Source organism: Myotis lucifugus, unplaced genomic scaffold, assembly GCF_000147115.1.
Source record: "Myotis lucifugus unplaced genomic scaffold, Myoluc2.0 scaffold_39, whole genome shotgun sequence".
Taxonomy (NCBI): Eukaryota; Metazoa; Chordata; class Mammalia; order Chiroptera; family Vespertilionidae; genus Myotis; species Myotis lucifugus.
In genome coordinates, this window is record NW_005871087.1 from 4,350,494 (window position 1) to 4,374,580 (window position 24,087).

At 39.5% G+C, this 24,087-nt stretch overlaps 1 protein-coding gene across 1 annotated transcript in view; it reads left to right on the plus strand.

Moving 5' to 3' along the window:
• The window catches only part of NEK10 (NIMA related kinase 10), a 118,237-nt gene that overhangs the window by 28,094 nt on the left and 66,056 nt on the right, over nucleotides 1–24,087 (plus strand). The window contains 15 exon segments of the mRNA XM_023752910.1: nucleotides 676–750; nucleotides 1,338–1,410; nucleotides 2,721–2,807; nucleotides 5,424–5,648; nucleotides 8,429–8,568; nucleotides 9,603–9,664; nucleotides 10,389–10,466; nucleotides 12,755–12,819; nucleotides 14,168–14,270; nucleotides 14,367–14,495; nucleotides 15,006–15,143; nucleotides 16,983–17,028; nucleotides 19,306–19,427; nucleotides 19,562–19,664; nucleotides 23,509–23,584. Of these exon segments, the coding sequence (XP_023608678.1) occupies nucleotides 676–750; nucleotides 1,338–1,410; nucleotides 2,721–2,807; nucleotides 5,424–5,648; nucleotides 8,429–8,568; nucleotides 9,603–9,664; nucleotides 10,389–10,466; nucleotides 12,755–12,819; nucleotides 14,168–14,270; nucleotides 14,367–14,495; nucleotides 15,006–15,143; nucleotides 16,983–17,028; nucleotides 19,306–19,427; nucleotides 19,562–19,664; nucleotides 23,509–23,584 (1,522 nt within the window).

The window sequence follows — 24,087 nt, forward strand, 5'->3', positions numbered from 1 at the left end:
GGTCTGTGTGGTGAGCTGTTCTCTGGTCACCCAGTCTTCTCTCTCTGGAGGCTCTTCCCGGCCCCTCCTTCCATCTTGTTTGGGTTTGACGACCAGAACCTTCCTGCTGTGGGGGTTCCCAGCCCACTCTCCTTGTGAGCAGGCTGGCTTCCCGCCCGTGTCTGTTTACTGGCCAGCACCCTGATTCAGTTACAGGGAGAGAAGTGTAGGTGGTGAGCCCTGAGCATCAGGAAGGCTTTTTGAAAACAACACCTTCCCTCAGCCGAGGACTCCTGCTGGGTCTGTCACATCTGCTGGCCTCCCTCTCCTCTTTGTCAAGCTGACATCTTTATGGGGAGGGTCTTGGAAAGACAGGTTTCGCTGTGGACTTATAACGAAGTTAAGAAACTCATTTAACTTTAGGTGGAAGGAAAGCTTTGCCTTTTTGCTACTTCCCTTATTTCATTAGATGATAGTGTTATACAATAAATACTAGCTGAGCTTGAGAGGTACTTCTTGAATTAAAAAACAACCACACATCACCCAGTTCCTCCTCCCTCCATTGTTCCTTCTGTGCTATCTCCTTTCCCATTGCCCTTTCTCTGCTTGCCCATCAATGCTTCAGGCGTGAGGTGCTAGGAGTACCACCCTCCTTAAGTTCCGAATCCCTCTTTGAGTTATTTCCTTTCTTTATAGATATTTTCCAAAAGCTTGCTGCTGTCAAAGACCAAAGAGAATGGGTCACCACAAGCGGCGCCCACAAGGTGAGTGGTCCTTGAAAGCCAAGACTTAGTTAGCTCCACGTGGCAATGGCTCACGCTGCGTGGGGTTCAGAGCCCTGCGGTCAAGTTCTATGTCATTGTAACTCAGATCTGCTAACCGAGCCTCAATTTATAAACCTCTGCTAACCCTCTCATATTCTCTATCAGCCCAAGGAGCAAATCAGGGGTTTCTGAAATCCATCCCCCCCATATCACTTAATACCAGCTAAGTTTATTACTTAATTTAAATGTTGCAAAGCCCTGATCCTAGGTGTGTGCTTACAAATAAACAGATGCAATGTGTATATTCATAGAAATACATTCCATGTGGCACCAGAGGGAAGACTTTTAGATCACAGCTCTTGTCTTGAAAAGACAAGAAATAGAGGGAAGTGTGAGAACCAGGCTGGCCATGTGGCTTGGCCCCTTTTCCTTTCTGTCCTGGGCAAGGAATGGCTACAAGGTGCTAGAGCAGTGGTTCTCAACCTTGGCTGCACTTAGAATCACCTGGAATCTTTGTAAAATCCTGATTTCTGGCCCTCATCCTCCAAAATACAGTATCTTTGTAACGAATGATGAAGCCCAGAAATTCATTAGTAAATTTACTTGGTGCCCGAGATACCAGTGTTCTGTTGGGTGCCCTTCTGGCTCTGACTAGTTTGGCTGAAAGGTAAGTGTATTTTGATGTACTGTCCAGTTCTACTACTGTAGCAATTTAGGTGGCAGAGATACCAAATAGATTAGTTTCTCTAGTTACTTTGCTACCTACTCAGAAAAATAAGCATGGCATTCCATTAACATATATATTTAAGAGGATTTTGTATAGAAAAGCATCATTTTAAATATTAAGCTGTTGGAAAGGCAAATCACAGTTTAAATTTTTCTTTCTTTTTTTCCCCTAACCAGAAATATTTACCTAGTCTTTCATTCAATGTTTAGTTACTTCTACTTTCAAAATTACTACAGTATTTCTTTGACAATTAAATTTCCCTAACCTTTTTTTCCATTTGCCCACCTTTACTTATTTTGACATCTACAACATTTTCAAACAATTTTACCCTTAAGAAAAACCTAAATAACCTGTCCTCTTATAGATATGATTACTTAAAATAAAAGAGCTATAAATATATTTTATGCCAATAAGTGAATCATTGCTTTTTTTTTTGTTCTTTGAGTTTTTTCTCCAACTTTATAGGAAACAGTTGAAATATAATTGTATGTATTTAAAGTGTACAACATGATGATTTATATACATTATGGAATTATGACCAAGATCAACGTAATTAATATATCTATCACCTCACGTAGTTAACTCTGTGTGTGTGATAAGAACACAGATCTGCTCTCAGCAACTTTCAAGTATACAATGCCATATTAGTACCTGTCGTCAGGATTCATTCTTCTTATAACTGCAAGTTTATACCTTTACTTTAACCTATATATTCCCATTTCCTCCTCTTCCCAGACCCTGGTACCCACCCACCATTCTATTCTCTGTTTCTACTTAATCAGCTTTTTTTTTTTGTTTTGATGCTATTTTTAGATTCCACATACAGTATTTGCCTTTCTCTTCCTGGCTTCTTTCACTTAGTGTAATGCCCTTCATGTCCATCCATGTTTCTTATTTTCATGGCTGAATAATATTCAATCATCTATATCACATTTGCCTTATTCATTCATTTGTCAAAGGACAAATAGTTCATTTACATATTTTAGCTCTTGTGAATAGTCCTGACCATTACTTTTTTGGTGAACAGCATGATTCCCTTTGCAGAAAAGGAATTAAGTTATCATCATAATATTATTAAACAGATTTATGACCTATAATGTTAATTGAATCTTGGAATTTGATGCAGCCCTGCCCTATGGAGTTATAATGCATTTTGTTTTCCTCTTGAGATAAGATGAGAGCTGGGATATTAAATAAGTGAATATGGTAAACCATGTTTTTAGTAGTTACTAATAGTTTTCAATTTGTAGCCCAGAATGTAGGGAGAAGATAAGTGAACTCAACGTTGTAGAAAATCTGCTGATGATTTTGCATGAATATGACTTACTTTCCAAAAGGTAGGATTGTTCACAGGGAAAAAGGCAATGTCTTATATTTGATGAAAATGGTTATTATTTTTTTATTATCTCATGTTTTTTACATTATTAACTGAATATCAAGAGTCAGCTTTGCATTTGTTTTCTATTTAAGTTTATATGAAGTAAGTAGAGCAAAGTGGTGTATTGATTTATCTTTCTTTAGTCTTACATTCCTTCTAGATCTGGGCATAGAATCAAATTGTATAAATCTTATGATCACATCTTTAATATATTTCTTATTGCATTTATTTGCATCTTGTCTCTTTAAGGAAAGAAAATCTGACATGGCTCTATTTTTAGTAATTTCAGATTGTGTGTTGAAGAAATGATTAATTGCTTAAATCTATTTTGCTGAAGGCCAGTAAAATAAATTAAGACAGGTACTGGCCTGTTTCCTGACCTCCTGTTTTTATAACTCAAAACAGAAACTAGTGTAAAATTAAATCATTCACTTGAACTACATATTGCTCTAAAGAATTACTATATACAGATAGTTATTAGTTTGTCTTTTTTTTAAAAATATATTTTATTGATTTTTTACAGAGAGGAAGGGAGAGGGATAGAGAGTTAGAAACATCGATGAGAGAGAAACATCAACCAGCTGCCTCCTGCACATCTCCTACTGGGGATGTGCCCGCAACCAACGTACGTGCCCTTGACCGGAATTGAACCCGGGACCTTTCAGTCCGCAGGCCGACGCTCCATCCACTGAGCCAAACCGGTTTCGGCTATTAGTTTGTCTTTAAATAGAGTTGCAGCCAACATCATTTGATATGTAGTCAAGTAAATAATTTTTCTAAAGAGGCAAAATAGATAACAGAAAGTCAAGTAATAGAACTCTGACACTTAAATTCATAGTAAATCCCCCTAGATTTTCTTTAAAGCCATTTTATCATTCTTTTACAAACTATCCTTAAAGACTTGGCTATCTGAACTCATTCACCCAACTAACAGCCTCCGCACAAGTGTTAGCTAACCACAGATGAATGAGATACGAGTGAATAGTGTAAGAGAGGAGGACAGGCACGCACACCAGCGGTTTTGCCACAGCACCGTCCGTGGTGTGGTCCCTGGTGCGCCGGAGCATAGAGCAGAACCTCCGAGGAGGCACGCAGTTTCCCAAGGGCAGGAGGAGTGATCGAGGCAGAGGGAGAGAGCGAGTGGAAACAGAATATGCTCCCACTTGAAATGGTATGTGTTAGAGGATCTTGCATGGTCGGGCACAGCTGGAGCCAAGAATGCAGGAGGGAAAGTGCCAGAAACCTAGACTAGACAGTATTAATGACACATTAAAAATACAGCTAATTTTGGTTAGGCCCTGCTCTAAATCCTTCTGTGTGTTCACTCATCTGAGCTGCACAATAACCCCATTAATGTCCATATTTTATGGCCAAGGCAATAAAACATCATTAGTCAGGTCATGATGGGCTCTTTGTGCTAAAGAAGGAGTGTAGTTTTTTATCATGAATAGCAAGGGGGCTCACAGAAAGATTTTAAGAAGGATCAGGTTTATTTGGGGGGAAGATTACTCTGAAGGCAGTTTGTGGGGGCCGTGGGGTGGGGAATACAGCTGCACAAGATCCACGTAGAACAAGGAAGGAATGTGTTGTGTAGAAAGTCTGAGAGGTAAAGAATACTTTTTACCAAAGAACATATGTTCTGAATGTCACAGCATGAAAGTGAGGAGGGAGAGGAGCTATGGAAAATTGCCTCAGGGGAAAGGAATTTTGAAGGGAATGAGAATTTTGGAGATGTAGATGACAGAGGGGCTTATACCTGGAGCATAATCAAATATTACAAGAATGGGAGGCGCTGTGGGGTTAGCTAGCTGCACGTCTTACAAGAGACTTGATCCCAGCAGTTGCCCAGGAAACAGGGGCACTGAAGGCTCTTGATTGGCAGTGGCAGGTTGAGATGATTTCCACTCTTCTATGGTGTCATGAATCAAGATCAGGGACAAAAGAGGAAGAGCCGATTTTGGGAGGAGGATCATGTCTTTGAGTTTAGACATAGTGGGGTGAGTTCCTGTGGAACTATCTTTAAAGACTTGGCTAATTCTCCTGTATTACAGTGTTTTTGCCATTTGGTATTAATGTCTTGTTTTTGCAACCACATAGTAAGTTGCTGAAGACCAGGATAAAGCTTATATTTCTTGTGTCTTGAGCACAATACGGGTCCCATTGTATGTATCTGACACCGATTTGCTGGTTAGAAGTTTTTTAGCCAGACCAATGGGGATACAATGAGAATATGGCTTAGAACAGCAGTCAGCAAACCGTGACCTGAAAGCTAAAGTTGGCCCCCTGCCTATTTTGTAAATAAAGATTTATTGAGACACCACCATGCCCCATTTCTTTGTATGGATTGTCTATGGCTGCTTTTGCACATTTTGGCATGACTGGGTAGTTGTGACAGCCTATATGCCAGCAAAGCTGAAAACATTTGGCTGTGGCCCAGCCCTTCACAGAAAATGTATGTTGGCCTGTGATTTAGAAAACCTTAGACATATCCTTCATGCAGTGATGATAGCTCTAGTCTAGATGTAGTCAATGACCCGCTACTGCCTGACTCTCGTCCTCGCCGCCTGCCCCTCAGGCTGACTGCAGAGCTGCTGCGCCTCCTCTGTGCCGAGCCCCAGGTGAAGGAGCAGGTGAAGCTCTACGAAGGGATCCCCGTCCTCCTCAGCCTGCTCCACTCTGACCACCTGAAGCTGCTCTGGAGCGTGGTCTGGATCCTGGTGCAGGTTTGCGAGGACCCCGAGACCAGTGTGGAAATCCGCATTTGGGGAGGCATCAAGCAGCTGCTTCATATTTTACGAGGGTGAGTGAGGGTGGGCGTTGGCCCACTTTGCCCTAGTCACTGACTGCAGATTGGAAACGTGCTCAGCTCGCTCCCTGCTGGTCTCTGTCATTCATGCTTTGCAGTCAAACACGCTCTAAATCCATGTGGGGGGCATCCGCCTTCTCAGCTCCTTGGGAGCCCCGAAGTGTTTATCGTTACATCACCAGCCCCCAGTACAGTGCCAGGCAGGTAGGAAGCCATCTGGCTGCAAATATAGGTTGAATGGAAACTCAATAACCCAAATTTGAAAACATTTGTCTTGCCACCTTTTTCTTGAATCAGTATATGCCCGTTGTAATCCCAACAAGTACAATAATGACTATTTTACTAAGATGTCTGTGTGTGTATATATGTCATTCACCTACAAAGAGAAAGCAAAGCCTACATTTAAGGAACAGATGTAGAATACTTAGTTAAAATAGGAGAAAATATTGTTAACCAAATGATCGCCATGGTTCTGACCCTGGTCCAGTAACTCTTCTTTTCTCTCTAATCTTCAGTGTGGTGCCCTAGGTGGGTTGACCCTTATTATCTGTCTTTTAAAAGCAGAATTCCAATGGCATTCAAAGCCATGAGTATGAGTTTGTTAAAATCATTTCAAATTGAAATTCTCTTGATGTAATAACTACTATATTACATGTAGTAGATATATGGAAATGTTGAATAACAACATCTTTTGGTACCATCAGTGGGAAGGTTCTATTACCTAGAATTATTATAAAGCATAATTCAATGCTATAGGTCGTGAATCAAAGTTGCAAAGAAATATGCCTGCTGAAAGGACTCACATTGTGATCAGTGGCATATAAATAAAGCCCATGCTAATAAAAGCAGAGTGACCTATCAATTTTAATATGACTAGATATTATCAAATCAATATTATTCAGACTTTGTGTTTGTAATGCCTCTAGGGATATTGCAGAATTACATGTTATCAGTTCATTTTTTTTTTCTGAGAGAACATTCCAAAGCATAAGAACCGACTGTAGAGATAAAAACTGTAGTTTTGTTAGCGATTTCTGTCATTACCAATACAAAAAAATGTAGACAACTTACTTGTTTTCCTGAATATCACATAAAGATCTCAAATACTTTAAAGAACAAATTATAAGTCTTTCATTAGTACTATGGCATAATAAGCTAATCCCTTGGTCAACATAATTACATTTGAGAAACTTTTGTTTCTGCTTTAGTTTATAGGATGATGATGGTGATGTTGATAGTGGTTATTATTACTTGTCAATATGATTATTACAACAGCTATGGGTTACCTCATCAGAGAAAGTTATTTTCATAACGATGAAATTAAATTCTATAATAGTTAAGCAATACTTCAAAGACAAAAACCTATCCTTTTACCACATAGAACTGAGTTTAACTCAAGGAACCATATTTCCTCGTTGGCTCAAGCCATAACTATCCTTGAGAGAAAAGAGTTCTTTCACGTCTAACGAGGCATTTTCCCAGTCCATTTATATGGTGCAATGTTAGAATACTCTTCTGGGAAGATGAAAGATGTCAACACTTTTTCTATGTGAAATATGTCTCAGTGCTCTGGGAGAATTTATTACCCCACCTGGATAAACAATATCCTTTCAGAGCCTGTGCCTGCCCCTGAGCTGCCTCGAGCTGGTTTGAGGCGTGGAGGTTGCCAGGTTTTCTGCTGGCTTGAGTATGAACAGGTGTTGTTGTCAGGGCAGTTTCCAGGGAGCCTGTTCATACCCATTCACCTGAAGTCACCAGTGGATCCAGATGATGAGGGAGACTCTATCCACATTATATTTCGGCACAGAAATCCAGGCAGAGCTGCTGTCAAAAAATAAACAAAAGAAAAAATATGGTGCCACATAAAACAAAATGGAAAAAAGCAGATAAAAGACATAAAGACTCTATTGTGGAAGATGTTGTATTACATAAACAGAAAAACAAATGTTTTATTTTATCAAAGATGTTAAACAGTACAGGAAGTTTAGGAAATGAGATTAAAGATGAGAGGAGAGGATAATAGAAAGGGGAGGAGAGAGGTTGCGAGCTAGGAAAGAAGACAAAGATTGAATAACCTACACAAAACTGCTAAATTCACTAGAAACTGGAATTAGGAAAAGGATGGGCAAGCTTGAAAAAAATTACACATAATGCAGAGGAGAAAGACAAAGGAATAAGAGCAATTAGAGAATGAAAGATTTGTCCAGCAGAAGATGGGGTGTCAATGTAGGGTTGATTGACATTCCTGAGTTAGAGAATAAAACAAAAGGAATAAAAAATTTCAAAGATATAATATAAAAGAACTTTTCTAAAATAAATGAAGATTGGAATTTCATGGAAAAAGAAAGCACATGATGAAGACTCAGATGCATTCAGGTGAATCGACTGCAGCAGAATAGAGTTCAAGATCAAAAGTTGCCAAAGGGAATAGTGGTAAAGGACAGTCTTTTCAATAAGTTGTGCTGAGTCAGTTCAGTAATCATATTCTTAGAGAAAGAAAGAAAAGGTGGAACGTAAGAAAGAAATGACTCCTACCTCACACCATATACAAGAAAACAATTCTAGGTGGATTGGAAGGTGAAACAATAAAGATAACAGAAGAAAACTTCATGACCTGGGAGAGGCCCCATCCTTCCTTCCTTCCTTCACTTCTCTCTCTCTCTCTCTCTCTCTCTCGCTCTATTTTTGCAAAGATTTCTTCAACAGGACTCAGAAAGCACTGACGAGGAAGGAGAGTTGTTAAACTGATCTTTGCACTAACTTTTCTCTTCCAGAGATAGGAATTTTGTTTCTGACCGCTCTTCCATCGGAAGCCTGTCCAGTGCGAATGCGGCAGGCCGCATCCAGCAGCTCCATTTGTCAGAAGACTTGAGCCCTCGGGAAATACAAGAAAATACTTTCTCTCTTCAAGCAGGTATTTATAGCATATTAGTATGTTTTACTATTGGGTACTGTTCAGTATTTATTGTCTGATTATTCTCTTTATTTTTTATTTATTATTATTTTTTAAAATCCTCACCCAAGGATCTTTTTTCATTGATTTTTAAAGAGAGTGGAAGAGAGAGGGAAAGACAGAGAGAAATATCCATGTGAGAGAAACACATTGATTGGTTGTCTCCTGCATGAGCCCCAACCAGGGCCCAGGCCAGGGAGGAGCCTGAAAACGAGGTATGTGCCCTTGACAAGAATCGAACCCAGTACCCTTCCGTCCACAGGCTGACGCTCTATCCACTGAGCCAAACTGGCTAGGGCTTATTATTCTCTTTATAAAGTTAGTATGATAGTATTAATTAGGCATAATTTATAAGTTTTAAAAAAAGTGAAATTAAATCCATGTGTATGCCCGAAACCTGTTGGTACCAGTGTTGGACTTGCAGGTTCATGACAGCACAAACTTTCTTCCCCCTTCCACGTCCTACACACACCAAGAGGTCAACAGAAAGGTCAGACGGAAAGAGAGCGGATGTTAGCTTTGTTACTGGGAAGGCTGGGTTCGGACCCTGGGCCCTTCCACTTAATAGTTCTGTGGCCTAGCCTCATAACCTTGGTTTTCTCATCAGTAAAACTGGTAATCATTGTACGTACTCTGATTATAAGGATCAGTTTGGATAATATACTTAAAGACCTCATTCATTCAACCAGTGTGGGCGTATTTATTGAGCACCTGCTCAATGGCAGGCACATGTTGGCACTGGGGATTCCAGTGAACCAGACAGATCCGGTCCCTGCCTCTTGGTGCACAGTAAGTGCTCACTAAAAAGGCTTCTGTGGGCTGCACGTGTACACACATTACATACAGAGGAGAGTCCCCTTCCCCCGGAGCCGGGCCTGAGGAAGGTGTGTGTTCTGGGGCTGACTGCTGACAGATTCCCTGGAGTTAGATGGTGACGTGCCATGCGGTCCCGCAGTCACAGCCATGAGACCTGACCTTGGCGGTTCTCGTTCCAGCCTGCTGTGCGGCCCTCACCGAGCTGGTGCTCAACGACACCAATGCCCACCAGGTGGTTCAGGTATGTGCGCTGCTGCCTGGGAGGGGGTTGGGGGGGGGCCTCCCTAGGCCGGTCCGACTCTGTGTCCCAGAACGTAGCTTTGGGGATCCCATCACATGGTTTTAAAATCTTTTAATATGTCTTATTTAACTTATAGAATTCCATTTTTATTCTTGTCCTTCTTTTAACTTGCTTGGCTTAAAAAGAACAGAAGTTTAGAAAGATGTTAACTGTGTTTTCATGAATAATGTTCATTTTGTTCTTTTTTTTTTTTAGTTTTTAAATGTAAAAATGTGGTTATTCACAATCCTTGACAATTATTATTCTTGTTTCTTTTATTTTTCCATAATAATTAACAGATATATTACTTTATTAAAAAACTATAAAAGGAGAAATTACCTTTCATAATTAGGTATTTAAAAGGCAGTGTATACAGATTAAAGAGATATTTAAGTACCTTTCTATCCCCTACTCTAAAGTATTTTATAAAGTATTAGATTGATATACTTTATTATTTATAATCTTTAAAGACAATTGAGGTTTTAAGGCTGTGGTTGTAGTCTTTGGTATGTAAAAGATACACTGACACTTTTAGTATTGTCCTGTCATATTTACTTGAAGCTCCCAGATTATACTAACTATCACATGACATCAGTTTGGGGGACTGTTCAGTTGCTTCTTTATGCTTGTGTGTCTCGGTGGCATTGTCCCTGCTCCCTGACCACATGCCCCTTTATTCTTCCAGGAGAATGGTGTGTATACCATAGCAAAATTGATTTTACCGAACAAACAAAAGAATGCAGCAAAAACGAATCTACTACAGGTAACAAACATCTCTGTTGCTCTTCAATATCAAGTTACTGAAATGTGGGGAAACTCTGATAATCGAATCTATGATTTTTTAGAATTTTTGGCTTAGGGCTGGTCCCTGCGCTGACTGGGAGGGGAAATACCTGGTGAGGGAGGCTGGCGTGGAAGCAAATGCTGTTAAAGTGAAAGGCTTACGTTACTTTGCCTGCGGAAGGGAATTAGGTGATTTTATTTAGACATTTCTTTGCTTATCAGTTAGTTCTATAAGAACATGTATTGCTTGAGTAGCAGAAAATAATGAGTTGAAAATCAAGCATGGACCCCAGTCACTAACATTTCACCTTTACAAAGGAAAGCCTGTAAAGCAGCGGTTCTCAACCTGTGGGTCGCGACCCCTTTGGCGGTCGAACGACCCTTTCACAGGGGTCGCCTAAGACCACCCTGCATATCAGACATTGACATTATGATTCCTAACAGTAGCAACATTACAGTTATGAAGTAGCAACGAAAATAATTTTATGGTTAGGTCACAACATGAGGAACTGTATTTAAAGGGCCAGAAGGTTGAGAACCATTGCTGTAGAGGGATCTCGATGGATGAGGAAAGGCTTGCCAGATGGATGCAGGGATATGAGCGGGGCACCAATAGCATCTGCTACAGGGTGGAAGGGCATCCACATGGAGGGAACAGTATGTGCAAAGTGTGGGAGCCTGACACGTCCAGTTCAGTGCTGAGGCTGCTCAGTGAAGCTGGGTGTGTGGTTGGGGGAGAGGGTACTTCTGGAGGTGAGGTCTCATAGATAAGATGGGGACATATTATGCGAGGTATTGTGTGCTTAAAAAAAAGTATATATATTTATTTCAGAGAGAAAGGGAGAGGGAGAGAGAGATAGAAACATCAATGATGAGAGAGAATCATTGATCGGCTGACTCCAGCACACCCCACAATGGGGATTGAGTCTGCAACCCAGGCATGCGCCCTGACTGGAAACCATGACCTCCTGGTTCATAGGTCGACACTCAACCACTGAGCCACGCCGGCTGGACCCCTGTGTGCTTTTTTGAGGAGTGGGCATCAGGGGTCGCTTGAAGACACTGGAATGATAAAGTCAGATTTTAAATAAGCCTTTATGGTAGCTGCAGCTCATCCTTTTCCCCCAGTCATTTAGAAAAGTACGAAACCTCCTTTGCCTCCAATCTGACTTAAGAGCTATTTCCCAGAATGGTGGGCAAACCTAGCAGAGAGCCTTCGGTGGTCTCAGGGCCGGCAGCCACAGCTTTTGCAGAGCTACGAAGGAGGACACACGGGCGTGGGACTGAATGTTCTCAATGCCTGCAGATGCACAGCCCTGGGCCCAGGACTATTCGTGTTTTGGGGGAGTGACTGCTAACAGAATTCCCTGGAGTTAGAGCATGGACGTAACAAGCACAGACACAGTCAAACCCATCCTGTCGACGCGTTTTGTGAAACAGGAGAGGGTTTTAAAAAGTCACATTGAAATGGCTTTCGAGGAACACACACGTTCTCCACTCTCTCTCAGTCGCCACGACCCTCACGGCTCCTGCAGTTCATTTTTTTACCCGGCCGGCTCCCCTGGGCAGCTGTGTGTGTGTGAACCTTCCACTGCATTCACATCACTGATTTTCTGAAACGATTTCGGACTCAAGCTCAGCAGACCCGGGTCACCCCAGGGGCGGCCTGTGGTGCGGGTGCAGACGCAGGCTGGAGGCTGTCTTTTCATTTCTCGGCGCTGCCAAATGCCAGACGTTTCTTTTTCTCCAGGCCAGTCTCACAGGCCTCTTTGTGAGTGTTCACAGGATGGCTGTAGATCGGTCTATTTGGGGAGCGCTGAAGACTCTTGACCCAAGAGACCAATTTGTCAAGTCCGAGTCCAGTGTGCCCGCGGCTATTTCTGTGTGTCATCGTGGCTCGTGTTTATTTTCTCACGGAACCCATGTAAACATGGAGGCATGCGTGGCAGGCTGGAAACCAAACCAACCCCGCGCTCCCGGAGCTCCTTGGACGCTTGGCTTTCTCAGCGGAGGGATTTTCTTTCTTGTCTCTGTGCTCACTTGGTACTTTCTAGAAAGGAATGCGTGCCAAGTCCCGAGTGAACCCAGACCAAGATCCCTAGCCTTTCTGCGACATAAGTGCTCTTTAAAAACAAGCGTTGGCTCCCACGTAGATCAGCCACACTCATAAAACCATTTTAACGTTTACCTCCTGATAGTTTAGCCTGAAAGGTTTTCTTCCATTTCTGGAGCTACCTTTGGAGAATCACACGTCCTTGTCTTTTCCAGTGTTATGCTTTCAGAGCCTTGAGGTTTCTCTTCAGCATGGAAAGAAACAGGCCGCTCTTCAAAAGGTAGGAGCTTCGAGAAATGTAAGCGACCAGCCCTCCCAAGACTGACCTGTCTCCAACGTAGCTGCCTTCGATGCAGACAGCAAGGGAAGATGAGTCAGAATGCAGAACCCGGGGCTCCAGGCTTCGGAGCATCCACAGAGAAAGCTGAGCTACCCCAGGGATATCTTAACATTGAAAATGAACAGCATGACGGAAGAGCATGAATCATGATATCAGTTCAGCTCTCCTTAATGACATGTGGCTGCTGTAGTTTTAGTTTCTCTCTCTTTGTTTAGACCTGAACATTTTAAATGGATGGCATTAAAACCTGTGCTTGGGTTAGCCCATTCATAAGTTCCAGTTGATGTAGTTATTTCCTCTTGCAGAAAGAAGAGGATTTGCCTGGATGTCTGCCAGAGGGTAGGGGTTTATGGGAAGGGGAGGAGGCTGATGTGTTTGGGTCGGAGGCTGTGCTGGTGAGCACGACAAAGGTCACCGCCTGGGGAAGCAGACCCTGGTTCCCTACAGGTGTGGTCTGCATGCCGTTTAGCTGGGCAGGTTAGTCAACATCACAGGCCCAGGATCTTACAGGAAGGTTATTGATAAGGCAGACTAGAAAGAAAAGCTTGAGTTAATGCAATATTGTTTGTTTAGAAGCATGGAGCATTTTATGTTGTTATTCTATTTCCATATGGTGCTTGAATTTAGGGGAGGGGGAAGGAAAGGAAATTATTCATTTATTAAAATCTTTAATTTCAAGGCCCCAAATCATTCATTTTGAGTGGATATAAAGATTGTAATAAACCCTCTAGCCAATACCTTGGAAATTATGGTAAATCTCTCAATTTTTTTCCTCATTTACCTGTATTTTTATTTTATCTTCATAAGACATTAAAAAATTGGGTTAATATTTACCTCCTAGGGCTCATATGAGGGTTGAATCTAATAGCATTTATGAAAGTGCCCAGTACTCAATAAACATCCAGTAAACATCCCTTTGTAACATGTTTAATACCTATACCCCCAAATATCTCCAAATAAGGTATTTTTATAATCTGTATCGTATTTATTTTTTTATTGTAGTAAAGAACACATAACATGAGATATACCCTCTTAACTAATGTTTAATAGTACAATACAGTGCTGTTGACCATAGCAAAAATGCTGTACAGCAAATCTCTAAACGTTCCATTGGTTTTCTTACCTTTATGAACTGTGGCTATAATTCACTTTTGTGAGATAAGCTGGTATTTCCTCCCACTTGGTCCATAACTTAAGGAAGTGAAGTGTTTTTAATTAACCTGTGAATGAGCTAGATCCAACATGGAAGGAATGAGTAACAGTGTGCGTGTGTGTTTTTTCCCTGTAGACTTTTTCCCACCGACTTGTTTGAGATCTTCATTGACATAGGACATTACGTGCGTGATATCAGTGCTTATGAAGAATTGGTCTCAAAGTTGAATTTATTAGTGGTAAGTCGTGAGTCTAAAACTTTGGCAGGCTGCTATGGGGTCAGGATGGAATTTATCAGAGCAACCCACTTTCTTTTTATTTATTTTTTTGGTTAGGAGGATGAACTGATGCAAATTGCTGAAAATATTGAAAGTATTAATCAGAATAAAGCTCCTTCGAAATATATAGGCAACTACGCAATTTTGGATCATCTTGGAAGTGGAGCTTTTGGCTGTGTTTACAAGGTGACTTTGCCCTTGGAGAACAACCTTTCTTATGTCCCCAAGCACACCATTATGTCCCACTTGTACACCCGCACTCAGTTGAGTTGGAGCCCCCTCATTGAAAAGTAGTGAAAATAGATATAAAAATTAGAATGATTGTTTTTGTCCACCATATAGTTGCATCAGTGTTGTCTTATCTTAACTTTCAGCCTTAGAAATTGATGACTGATTTTTGAAGAGAAAAGCCATCGTTAATCTCTCATAAAAAATAGTCACAATGGCTTGTCCCCATGCATGGCACATTCTCTTAATTCACACCAGTGTTTCTGTATTGACGTAGTAAAATCCTATGTACTATTGCAGATTGACCCGGGAGATACCAGTGTTTGAGCTGAGCTTAGTGTAAATACAGAAAGAATTTGAAAAGTTCCAGGACTTATTTAAATGACTTGCTTTAATCATGTGATCTTATTAATGTATCTCTTTCCTCCCCTTTCTACCTCCACCTCATTTTTTTTTTTGTCTTTTTAGGTTAGGAAGCGTAGTGGTCAAAATCTCTTAGCAATGAAAGAAGTCAATTTACATAACCCAGCCTTTGGAAAGGATAAAACGGATCGAGACAGCAGCGTGAAGAATATTGTTTCTGAATTAACCATAATTAAAGAGCAGGTAAATATTTTTTCTTGTTTATGAAGGTATTTCCCTTAAATAAATGCCATCAAAAGAAAGTAAAGTTTTTATGCTATTCTTCTCCAGGCTGTTTAAGATCTACTGTTTATAATAATTCATATTAAGGGGGTGATATTTCAGCCAGCTTTTTTTTTTCATAAGGCTTGACATTGAACCATAGAAACACGTTCTGCAGTTTATATCAGGGCAAGGAGGGAGGAACATTAGAGTTTACAGCACAGAGTGATTCTTATATGAAAAAATCCTTCTCTTTTCATTGGGAACATATCCATTTCTCTCTCCTTATATTGTAGAATATTTGGTTACTTAGTTACATGCATCAGAATATGACTAAGAGTGCCCTGACTTTTGTCAATGGAACCAAGCTGTTAACATTCCTCAAATATGGCTTATTAAGTCTAAAATATGGCTTTTCCAGATGGGCTGTTATTTATTAGCATGAGCAGGATATTCTGACATAATGTAACACGTCAATTAACGATCATTATGAAGGTTTGGGGAGAAGGAATAAACATGTCAGAAGAGAACTGGGATTTCTTTTTGGGACCCAAGAATGCGTGGGTTTGTGTTTCAGCTTTCCTTCCTTGTACATTGATTTCGGACGCTGTTCTTTTATAACGCCTGTGGAGAGCCATCCACTGCCTGCGCTTCCTTCTCCACTAGTTACGTTTGCACAGCATCTGTGCCGGGACATAGCGATCACCATGAATAAGATGATCTTTATGCACCGATATTTACAGCTTTACTCCAATTTGCAAATTATAGTAAATATTATCATAACTAGCTTACTTATAACTGACCTTTATATAGAAGTAGTTTGCTCACACTTAGTATAGCCTAGCCTTCAGCAGTGTGCTGTCTCATTATAACACAGGCTGGAACGTGGCTTCTGCCCTAAGCTGATCCAGTATCCTCATTGGAAATGAAGTCTGAGCGGAATCCTGGCCAGTCAGCTGGGTCTAGAATATGGTTCTGGTTGCTTACCTGGATTCCTGTTGTTTAAAACCTGCTGGGGCCTTGCTAGTTGATGAGGTAGACTATTTGTTTTAGTCCATTTCCTAAGGAAAGAAAGTATCAGGGTCAAGAAAGGAGTTTTTGTCAATTATTATAATTTCAGCAGCGTTAATAACTCTCACTTCAGTTTCCTACTAATCATTTTGGAGAGCATAAAAGGGCACAGATAGTGTAAATAGACACAAACAGTGAATGTAAATACCTCGGTGGTGAAGAGAGGTAAAGAGCAAGGAGGTCTGTATTCACCATGAATTGCTTCATCTTTGTTTTCTCCCTCCGCATTCTGTGTGTGGTATTGGGCCTGGGAGTCTAAATGAATTCTTAAGGTTTCTTCTAGTTCCACCATTCTCTGTTTTAGTTTAATTTAAGTAATAAGCACAATCAGTGTTTAATTCTATTTGATAAGGCTATAGGAGGTTGCTATTTTCAGATTAGTTTGATAAGTAGCATAGAAAAAGAATCATGAAAAAAATCTGAATTAGATGATAACTTTGTTCCTTTTTTATTGAATTTATTGGGGTGACACTGGTTAACAAAATTATACAGGTTTCAGGTGCACAATTCTAGAACATATCATCTCTACACTGTATTGTGGGTTCACTACCCTAAGTCAAGTCTCCAGCCATCACCATTTATCCCCCCTATACCCTTCTCCACATCTCCCACCCCCCTAGGTAACTTAAAATGCTTAGTTTTAGAAATAAAAATAAATACAAACAACTTTCTTTATTGTTTTCAATTATGAAGTATGTAAAAAGTTTGTATTTTGAAGTAATGTAATGCTTGTTATTTATTTTCTTACAGCTTTATCATCCCAATGTTGTACGCTATTACAAAACATTTCTGGAAAGTAAGTATGAATTTTCATGATATTTCCAATTAAGGGAAAGTATCTTTGTTACATATTTGCTTATTACAATGTAAAAAATTCAAGCTCAATCACCTATTTACTTTACTTTCTTTGCTGTTTATATGACAGTTGACAATCTTGTGCATCATTTTCTTGATGAGTGGAACAGTGATGTAATCGGGGACCTAAAGAGTTATATATAAAGTAGCTAGACCCTCATCTAAGAGGCACTGAATGAATAAACCAAAATAGCTATTACAGCTATTTTCATACACATAAAAATGACTTCGGATCTGTAGAGAAGAAACTTAAGGATAGTGGCTTTCTTAAGGAAAAAAAATCAAAAGTTGTTTTTATTGAATGAGATAACATTTTTCACCTCCAAAATAAATTGGAAGAAGGCTGGCTTTGATTTTTTATTTATTGATTGATTAAGGTATTACATATGTGTCCTTATCCCCCCATTGAACTCCTACCCCACCCCTCCCCACACACACTCTTGCCCTCATCCCCCTGGTGTCTGTGTCCATTGGTTAGGCTTATATGCATGCATACAAGTCCTTTGGTTGATCTCTTCCCCATATCCCCACCCTCCCCTACCTTCCCTCTGAGGTTTGAGGGTCTGATTTCTTTTACTTGAAGTTCAATTAGTTGCCACAAGGTGGTGATGGAGCCCTGACCGATGCTGCAGGCAGGCAGGCTCTTTCCGCAGGGTTGATGTTGAGATGCAGCCAAAACAGCCATTTGTTCAAAACAGCATAGGGCCTCTGGCTCCAGTAATATAAGTATTGATAAACCTTAGTACGTCACGCGTGAGCTTTCACAGTAAACCTCCATTTGAAGGAAGATTTAAGAAATATAAGACAACGACTGGGGCTTCCTCGCTGCCTCTTCACAGTTGCTATTGTTAAGCAGACCTGTCGTGTACTGTGACATACTATGGTTTTACCCATCTTCCTCCCCCAGATGACTCAGGAACTTGGTGCCAAAAGTCTCCAGTAAATCCTGCACCCCTGGCTGTTGGTTCTTGATATTAGAATAATTTCCTGTGATTTAATGCATATCCTATCACACAGAGATCTCGATTGGCTCTTAACTTGTACTGAAGTGGCACAACGTGTCTTACTTAAGCATAAAACAGCACAAAGTGTGTTTTTGCAAACTAACTTCCTCCAAAAAGAAATGGAAGCGATTAAAAATACATAAAATGTGATAAAACAGAGTAGAAAATTGTGATAAAAGGAAATAAAATGTGAGAAAATGAAGAATAAAGTTAAAGGTACGGTTAGTACATATAAAAATATTTCTTGAGATTATGAAAAATTGGAAACAATATGAATGTCTATCCTTGGGAGAATGATTAAATAATGATTGGGAGAATGATTATGATCCAACTGTATTGTGGAATACTAATGTAACCAACAGAACGAATGGCATGGATCTATGTATACTGACACACAACAAAACACTATAAGTTGCAAAACATGTGTAGTATGATTTTGTTTTTGTAGATATTGTGTACATGCATATTCTATATAAATCCCAAACATCACAAAAGATACACAGTGCATACCACTGGGAGTAGTTTCATATTAGTTTTGAAGGAGGAAGTAGAATTTTCTCCTTTGTTTCTTGGCATCCACAACAGAGAGAGGAACACAATTAGCTGTGAGGTTTTCAGTGTCCATCGGGTGGAACCAGGAGAAGCACAGCTTTCTGTGCTCTTGAGGGGCATAACAGAAATTTCTATCCTGGGTGGTATTTCAACTCTGTCATTCATTACAAGGCCATGGTGTGATTCCATTGTAAAAGTCAGAAAGGTAACCCTATGAGACTACAAACAATGCAGTTTAAAATGCAGTTTTCTGAATGGCTGGCTTGATTTAAGGGTAAATATCAAACTGTCGAGATGAAGTGGGTTTACATGTTCTTCAGGGAATCCTCCATGACTTGAGATCATTAGCTCCTTCTTTTGGGGGCCTCCCAACCATTCCATGTCACAGCGTACATAGCAAATGATAGTAGTTGCCAGGTAAACTAATTCTGTAGCCGGGAGAGACTGTTGCTGGGCTCCAGTTGTCCCAAGATCCCCTCCCCCACCCTCTCACCCACTCCAGGGCTGAGTGGATTCATATCTTAAGGCATCTCTAACTCTTTAGTGCTGCACACCTATTGGGAAACTCAGATTCTAATTCCTAAGTGTTTCCGAAATACCTTTATTGAGCTTAAATTTCTATTGTCTTTTTCTTGTTTTTGTTTTTTGTTTCCTTTCTATAGATGATAGATTGTATATAGTTATGGAGCTTATAGAAGGAGCCCCTCTTGGAGAACATTTCAGTTCTTTGAAGGAAAAACAACTTCATTTTGCTGAAGAAAGACTATGGAAAATATTTATTCAGGTACACGTTTATTTTCATTAAATTTTCCTATAAAACGGTGAAGATCCGAGCTGATATTTTAGAGCTGCGTGTAGTATTCATCAGTGGTTATATGTATATTTGGGGAAATAAAATTTTGTCTTTGCTGTTTCAAGCTGTGCTTAGCTCTTCGGTACTTGCACAAGGAGAAGAGAATCATCCATAGAGATCTGACGCCAAACAACATCATGTTGGGGGATAAGGACAAAGTAACAGTGAGTAAGTATGAACATCTTAAACATTGGAATTTCAGAATTTCTGAATTATATTCTGGAGCAGAGCTGTCCCATGGAACTGAACTGTGCTGATGGGGATGTTCTGTACCATCAGCACTATCCTAGAGAGCAGCCACTAGCCACAGGTGACTGTTGGTCACCTGAAATGTGACTAATGTGACAGAGGATGTGAATCTGAAATTCTGTGAAACTTTAAGTTGAACATCCCTATGTGACTAGTAGCTACTATTGAGTTGTATATTGCCCACACGAGAGAATAAAGGACCCTTAGGATTCATGAGAATTTAATTCCCAAACCAGTGGTCTCTAGGTATTTTCTTTCTGTAGAATGTTACTTCATCAACACAAGCTTTTATGACCACCATGTGAGCATGTTATGTTAAGCGATTTTAACATGGTCTGTACCATACGGGTAACAAATGTACTTATCAAGGGCTATGAAAAAATCCAGCCATTTATATATTTCAACATCAGTTTTTACCAAAGTATTTTCAACTGTAGCAGATAGGCCTCATGTTGGCTAACATTTTACAAATGAGAAAATTATTTTCCCCCAACACTTGGTTAATTCTCAATCATAGCTTAACTTTTTAATGCTTTAAGGATATACTAGCTTTTTCCTGCCTTTCTTCACTCATGAGCATTTGTGTTACTCTTATGCACTATTAATGGTTCACCAACGATAAGTGGGGAACCATCTCTAAATCAGAACTCTCTCTATGTTTTGATCATGACATTCTATCAGTAAAAAGTTTTTTGATAATATGCTTCCATTATATGTAGGCTTGTTTATAAATTCTATACATACATCACTGTGTAATTATTCTATAGTACATTAAGTCTACAGAAATAAAATACAAAGGGGTATCCTATATAATAAAAGGCTAATATGCAAATCAACTATCAGTCAGACATCCCCTGAGGGCTCCCGGACTACGAGGGGTGCAGGTCGGGCTGAGGGACCTCCCCCCACCCCCGCTGAGTGCACGAATTTCGTGCACTGGGTCTCTAGTCTATTATATAAAAAGCCTGTGGTCGTCACGCCATCACGCCATAACAGCTGATCAGCAGGAGGCTGTGTGTGTGGGGTGGGCGGGGAGTTGACTCTGGAGGACTTGACTGGAGGCGTGGGTGGGTTTCTGGGGCCCACTGGGGTGGAGGGCGGGTTTCTGGGTTTACATTATTATTATTGTATAGTAATCATTCAGTGTTGATTACCTTTCCTTTCTCATAGACCTTTTTGTTTTTCTTGGAGTTAATAATTGCCCTCTTTTTTATTTGTTTTCCTAGGGTTTTTAAAAAATTGTACCTATTATTTCTTCTTTCTAAACTTTCTGAAAACATTATGAAAGCCCTCTTTGTACTACTTATGGTCAACATGACAATTTTTCTCAATTTTGTTTTCCTGGGTAACCAATTCCTGTAGCTGTTTGCTGCAGTGATGACCGGATTTGAGTTTAGTCTACTACACAGACGTTGTAACTTTCATTTGCTCCTCTTCTGATTGGAGTTCCTGTTTCTTGTATCCTGTGTCTTTCTCTTTCTGTCTAATATTCTCAAAGGAAAGTCATTATCTTTCCAAATTTGAAGTTGTTACTTCAATCTTCTAGCATCTGATTTTGCTGTTAGGAAATTCAATGCTATTCTGATTCCCATTGCTTGATACATGGACTGTTTTTTTTTTTCCTTTGGAAACTTTTAGAATGTTTCCTTTATCTGCTTTGGATGGGTATCTTTTCATTCAATGTGTCTGGAACTAGGTGTACTTCTTGATCTGGAGACTAAAAATTTTAGTTTTGGGAAATTTTTCTGCATGATTTCTTCACTGTTTTTTACCCCTCTACTTTCTCTGTTTCTTCTTCTAGAAATCCTTTTAGTTTTAGATCTTTATCTAAATAATCTCTTAGTTTTTAAAATAATTATTCTCAGTTGTTAGCTCTTTGTATTTTTGTTTTACCATTTAAAAATATTTAAAATAAAATAGTGATGAAATATATTTTTCAGTGTCTATCACGATTGATATAAGTATAGACATTGAAGACTCTTATTTTTAAGAGGAATTAAAGTTAAATTAAAATCATACAGCATTAATTTGAAAACAAATGTATAAGATTTCCACATTTGGGGAGATTTAAATAAAGCTGCAATTCATAGAGCCTATAAAAATAGTTTGTGTGTGTGTGTATGTGTGTGTAAGCATGTCACCACTAAGGGGCAGCCTTGTCATATTTTATTTTTCTCTTTTCTGTGCTAGAAGGTTTATTTACTCCCAGAAAAGAAGCACAGAATTCCCAAACGATATTTAAGATGCATGAGAGGTATTAAAAATGTGACCAGAAAAAAAAAACTTTAGAAAAATGAAAAATTCCTTTTTTTCCCTCTCTCTTTTCACTCACTATAGGTGAATTAGATGTTTTAAGATGAAGATTAGTTTGCAGTTATTTATAGTAACATGCTGCCTGGATTTTTGCCTTCTTGAGGCAGCAGAATAGTACCAGCATATTTAGGTGTGCAAAATTTACAAGTGGTAGCTAATCTTAATGTATAAATATATTTCCATATAGGAGACTGTATCTTTTTAAAAAATCCTCACCTGAAAATATATTTATTGATTTGAGAGAGAGAGAGAGACAGACATCGATATGAGAGAGAAATTTCAATTGGTTGCCTCTAGTATGTGCCCCGACTGGGGATCGAACCTGCAACCTAGATATGTGCCCTGACTTGGAATTGAACCCACAACCTTTTGGTGGATGGGAGGATGCTACAATCAACTGAGCCACCGGGCCAGGGCAGAAGACTATCTTTGAAGTCATCTTTTAATCACTTGTTGCCTTGAAACATGTTCAGGTCTTGTCACTGCACTTATTTGCAGCCTTGGAGGTGACACAGACCCTGACTCAGTGGCACATTGGGCTCAACGTAGTCAGAGTTGGCCCCAAATGCTGCCACCTCCAAGTAAGATCCACCTTGACCGAAGCTGTTGAGTGGTTTTTTAAAGGAAAGAATCTGTAGGTGACTTGAAAAGTTCATCGAGTGCTAATATTAAATATAAATATTTGGTGTTCTAAATTGAAAATCAGAATTATTTGGTGATGTATAAATATTTTGAGATGATTCTGAACATCATATTTACTGTGATTTAGTACCAATAGATGCCATTTAATTTCACATTTTTAGATCTTCATGGTGGTTATTTATGTTTGCCTTATTTTTAAAAAAAAGTATATTTTTATTGATTTCAGAGAGGAAGGGGGAGGGAGAGAGAGAGAAACATTAATGATGAGAGAGAATCATTGATCGGCTTCCTCCTGCACGCCCCCTACTGGGGATTGAGCCCGCAACCCGGGCATGCGCCCTGACTGGGTCTCCAACCGTGACCACCTGGTTCAGAGATTGACATCCAATCACTGAGTCACAGCGGCCAGGCAGGCTTACCTTATTTTTAATTCTTATTTATTTTTTGGCCAGATGAGGTCATGACTGCCATATGCCAAAATATTAGATTAATTCTATTAATTTGAAATTATAAAAGGTAATTTGAAATGTGAAACAAGAAGTTCAATTAGTACTTTGTTCTATGTTTCAGTTAGCAAGACTTACTTTAGTATTTTTTAAATGCTAAGCCTCATGTCAAAATACATAGCATACTGGAATATTGTATGTATGCCATTCATTAAGGCTGGTGGTCGTGTGGAAGATTGATACATAGGGCATTCTGTAGAAGGTTGTGAATTGTAATAACTATTATACATAATCTCAAAGTCTAAGGAAAGATGCTAATTCTGGGGAAAAATGCTAACATTGTTTTGTTTTGTGAATCGTAGCTGACTTTGGCCTGGCAAAGCAAAAACAAGAGAACAGTAAACTCACATCTGTTGTTGGAACAATTCTGTATTCCTGGTAAGCACAATTATTTTATGGCTCTCAAACATCAGACTTAACTAGTTTGGGCTTTCATTCCTCTTCTTGGCTCACAAAGGAAAGACAACTTTAGGAAAAGAAGCTTATTTAGTAAGTTTTCCCCAATTACCCAAGTAATACACATGTATAGAATTATATATCACTCTATGTGTTTAAAACAATGACAACAAAGTACTGTTCCTCTATTCCTTGTGGGGACTCTTTTATTACTTAGATAGGTATCCCACCATCTGGCAAATAATAGGTGCTTAATAAATTTATTGTGTGAACAAATAAATGATGACATACATACTTAGACATATGTTTACAAGGTTGGTTGTTTCTTGAGTATAAATGAGTGTTTATATTTTGATGAATTGAGACACTTGTAGCTTCTTAGCATGATCTGAGGATTTATTTGCAATTCATTAATTATTTTGAAGTAAGGATCTTCTTTTGCCTATACACATCATTTGTCTGAATCTTGTTGAAATTAGTAAATG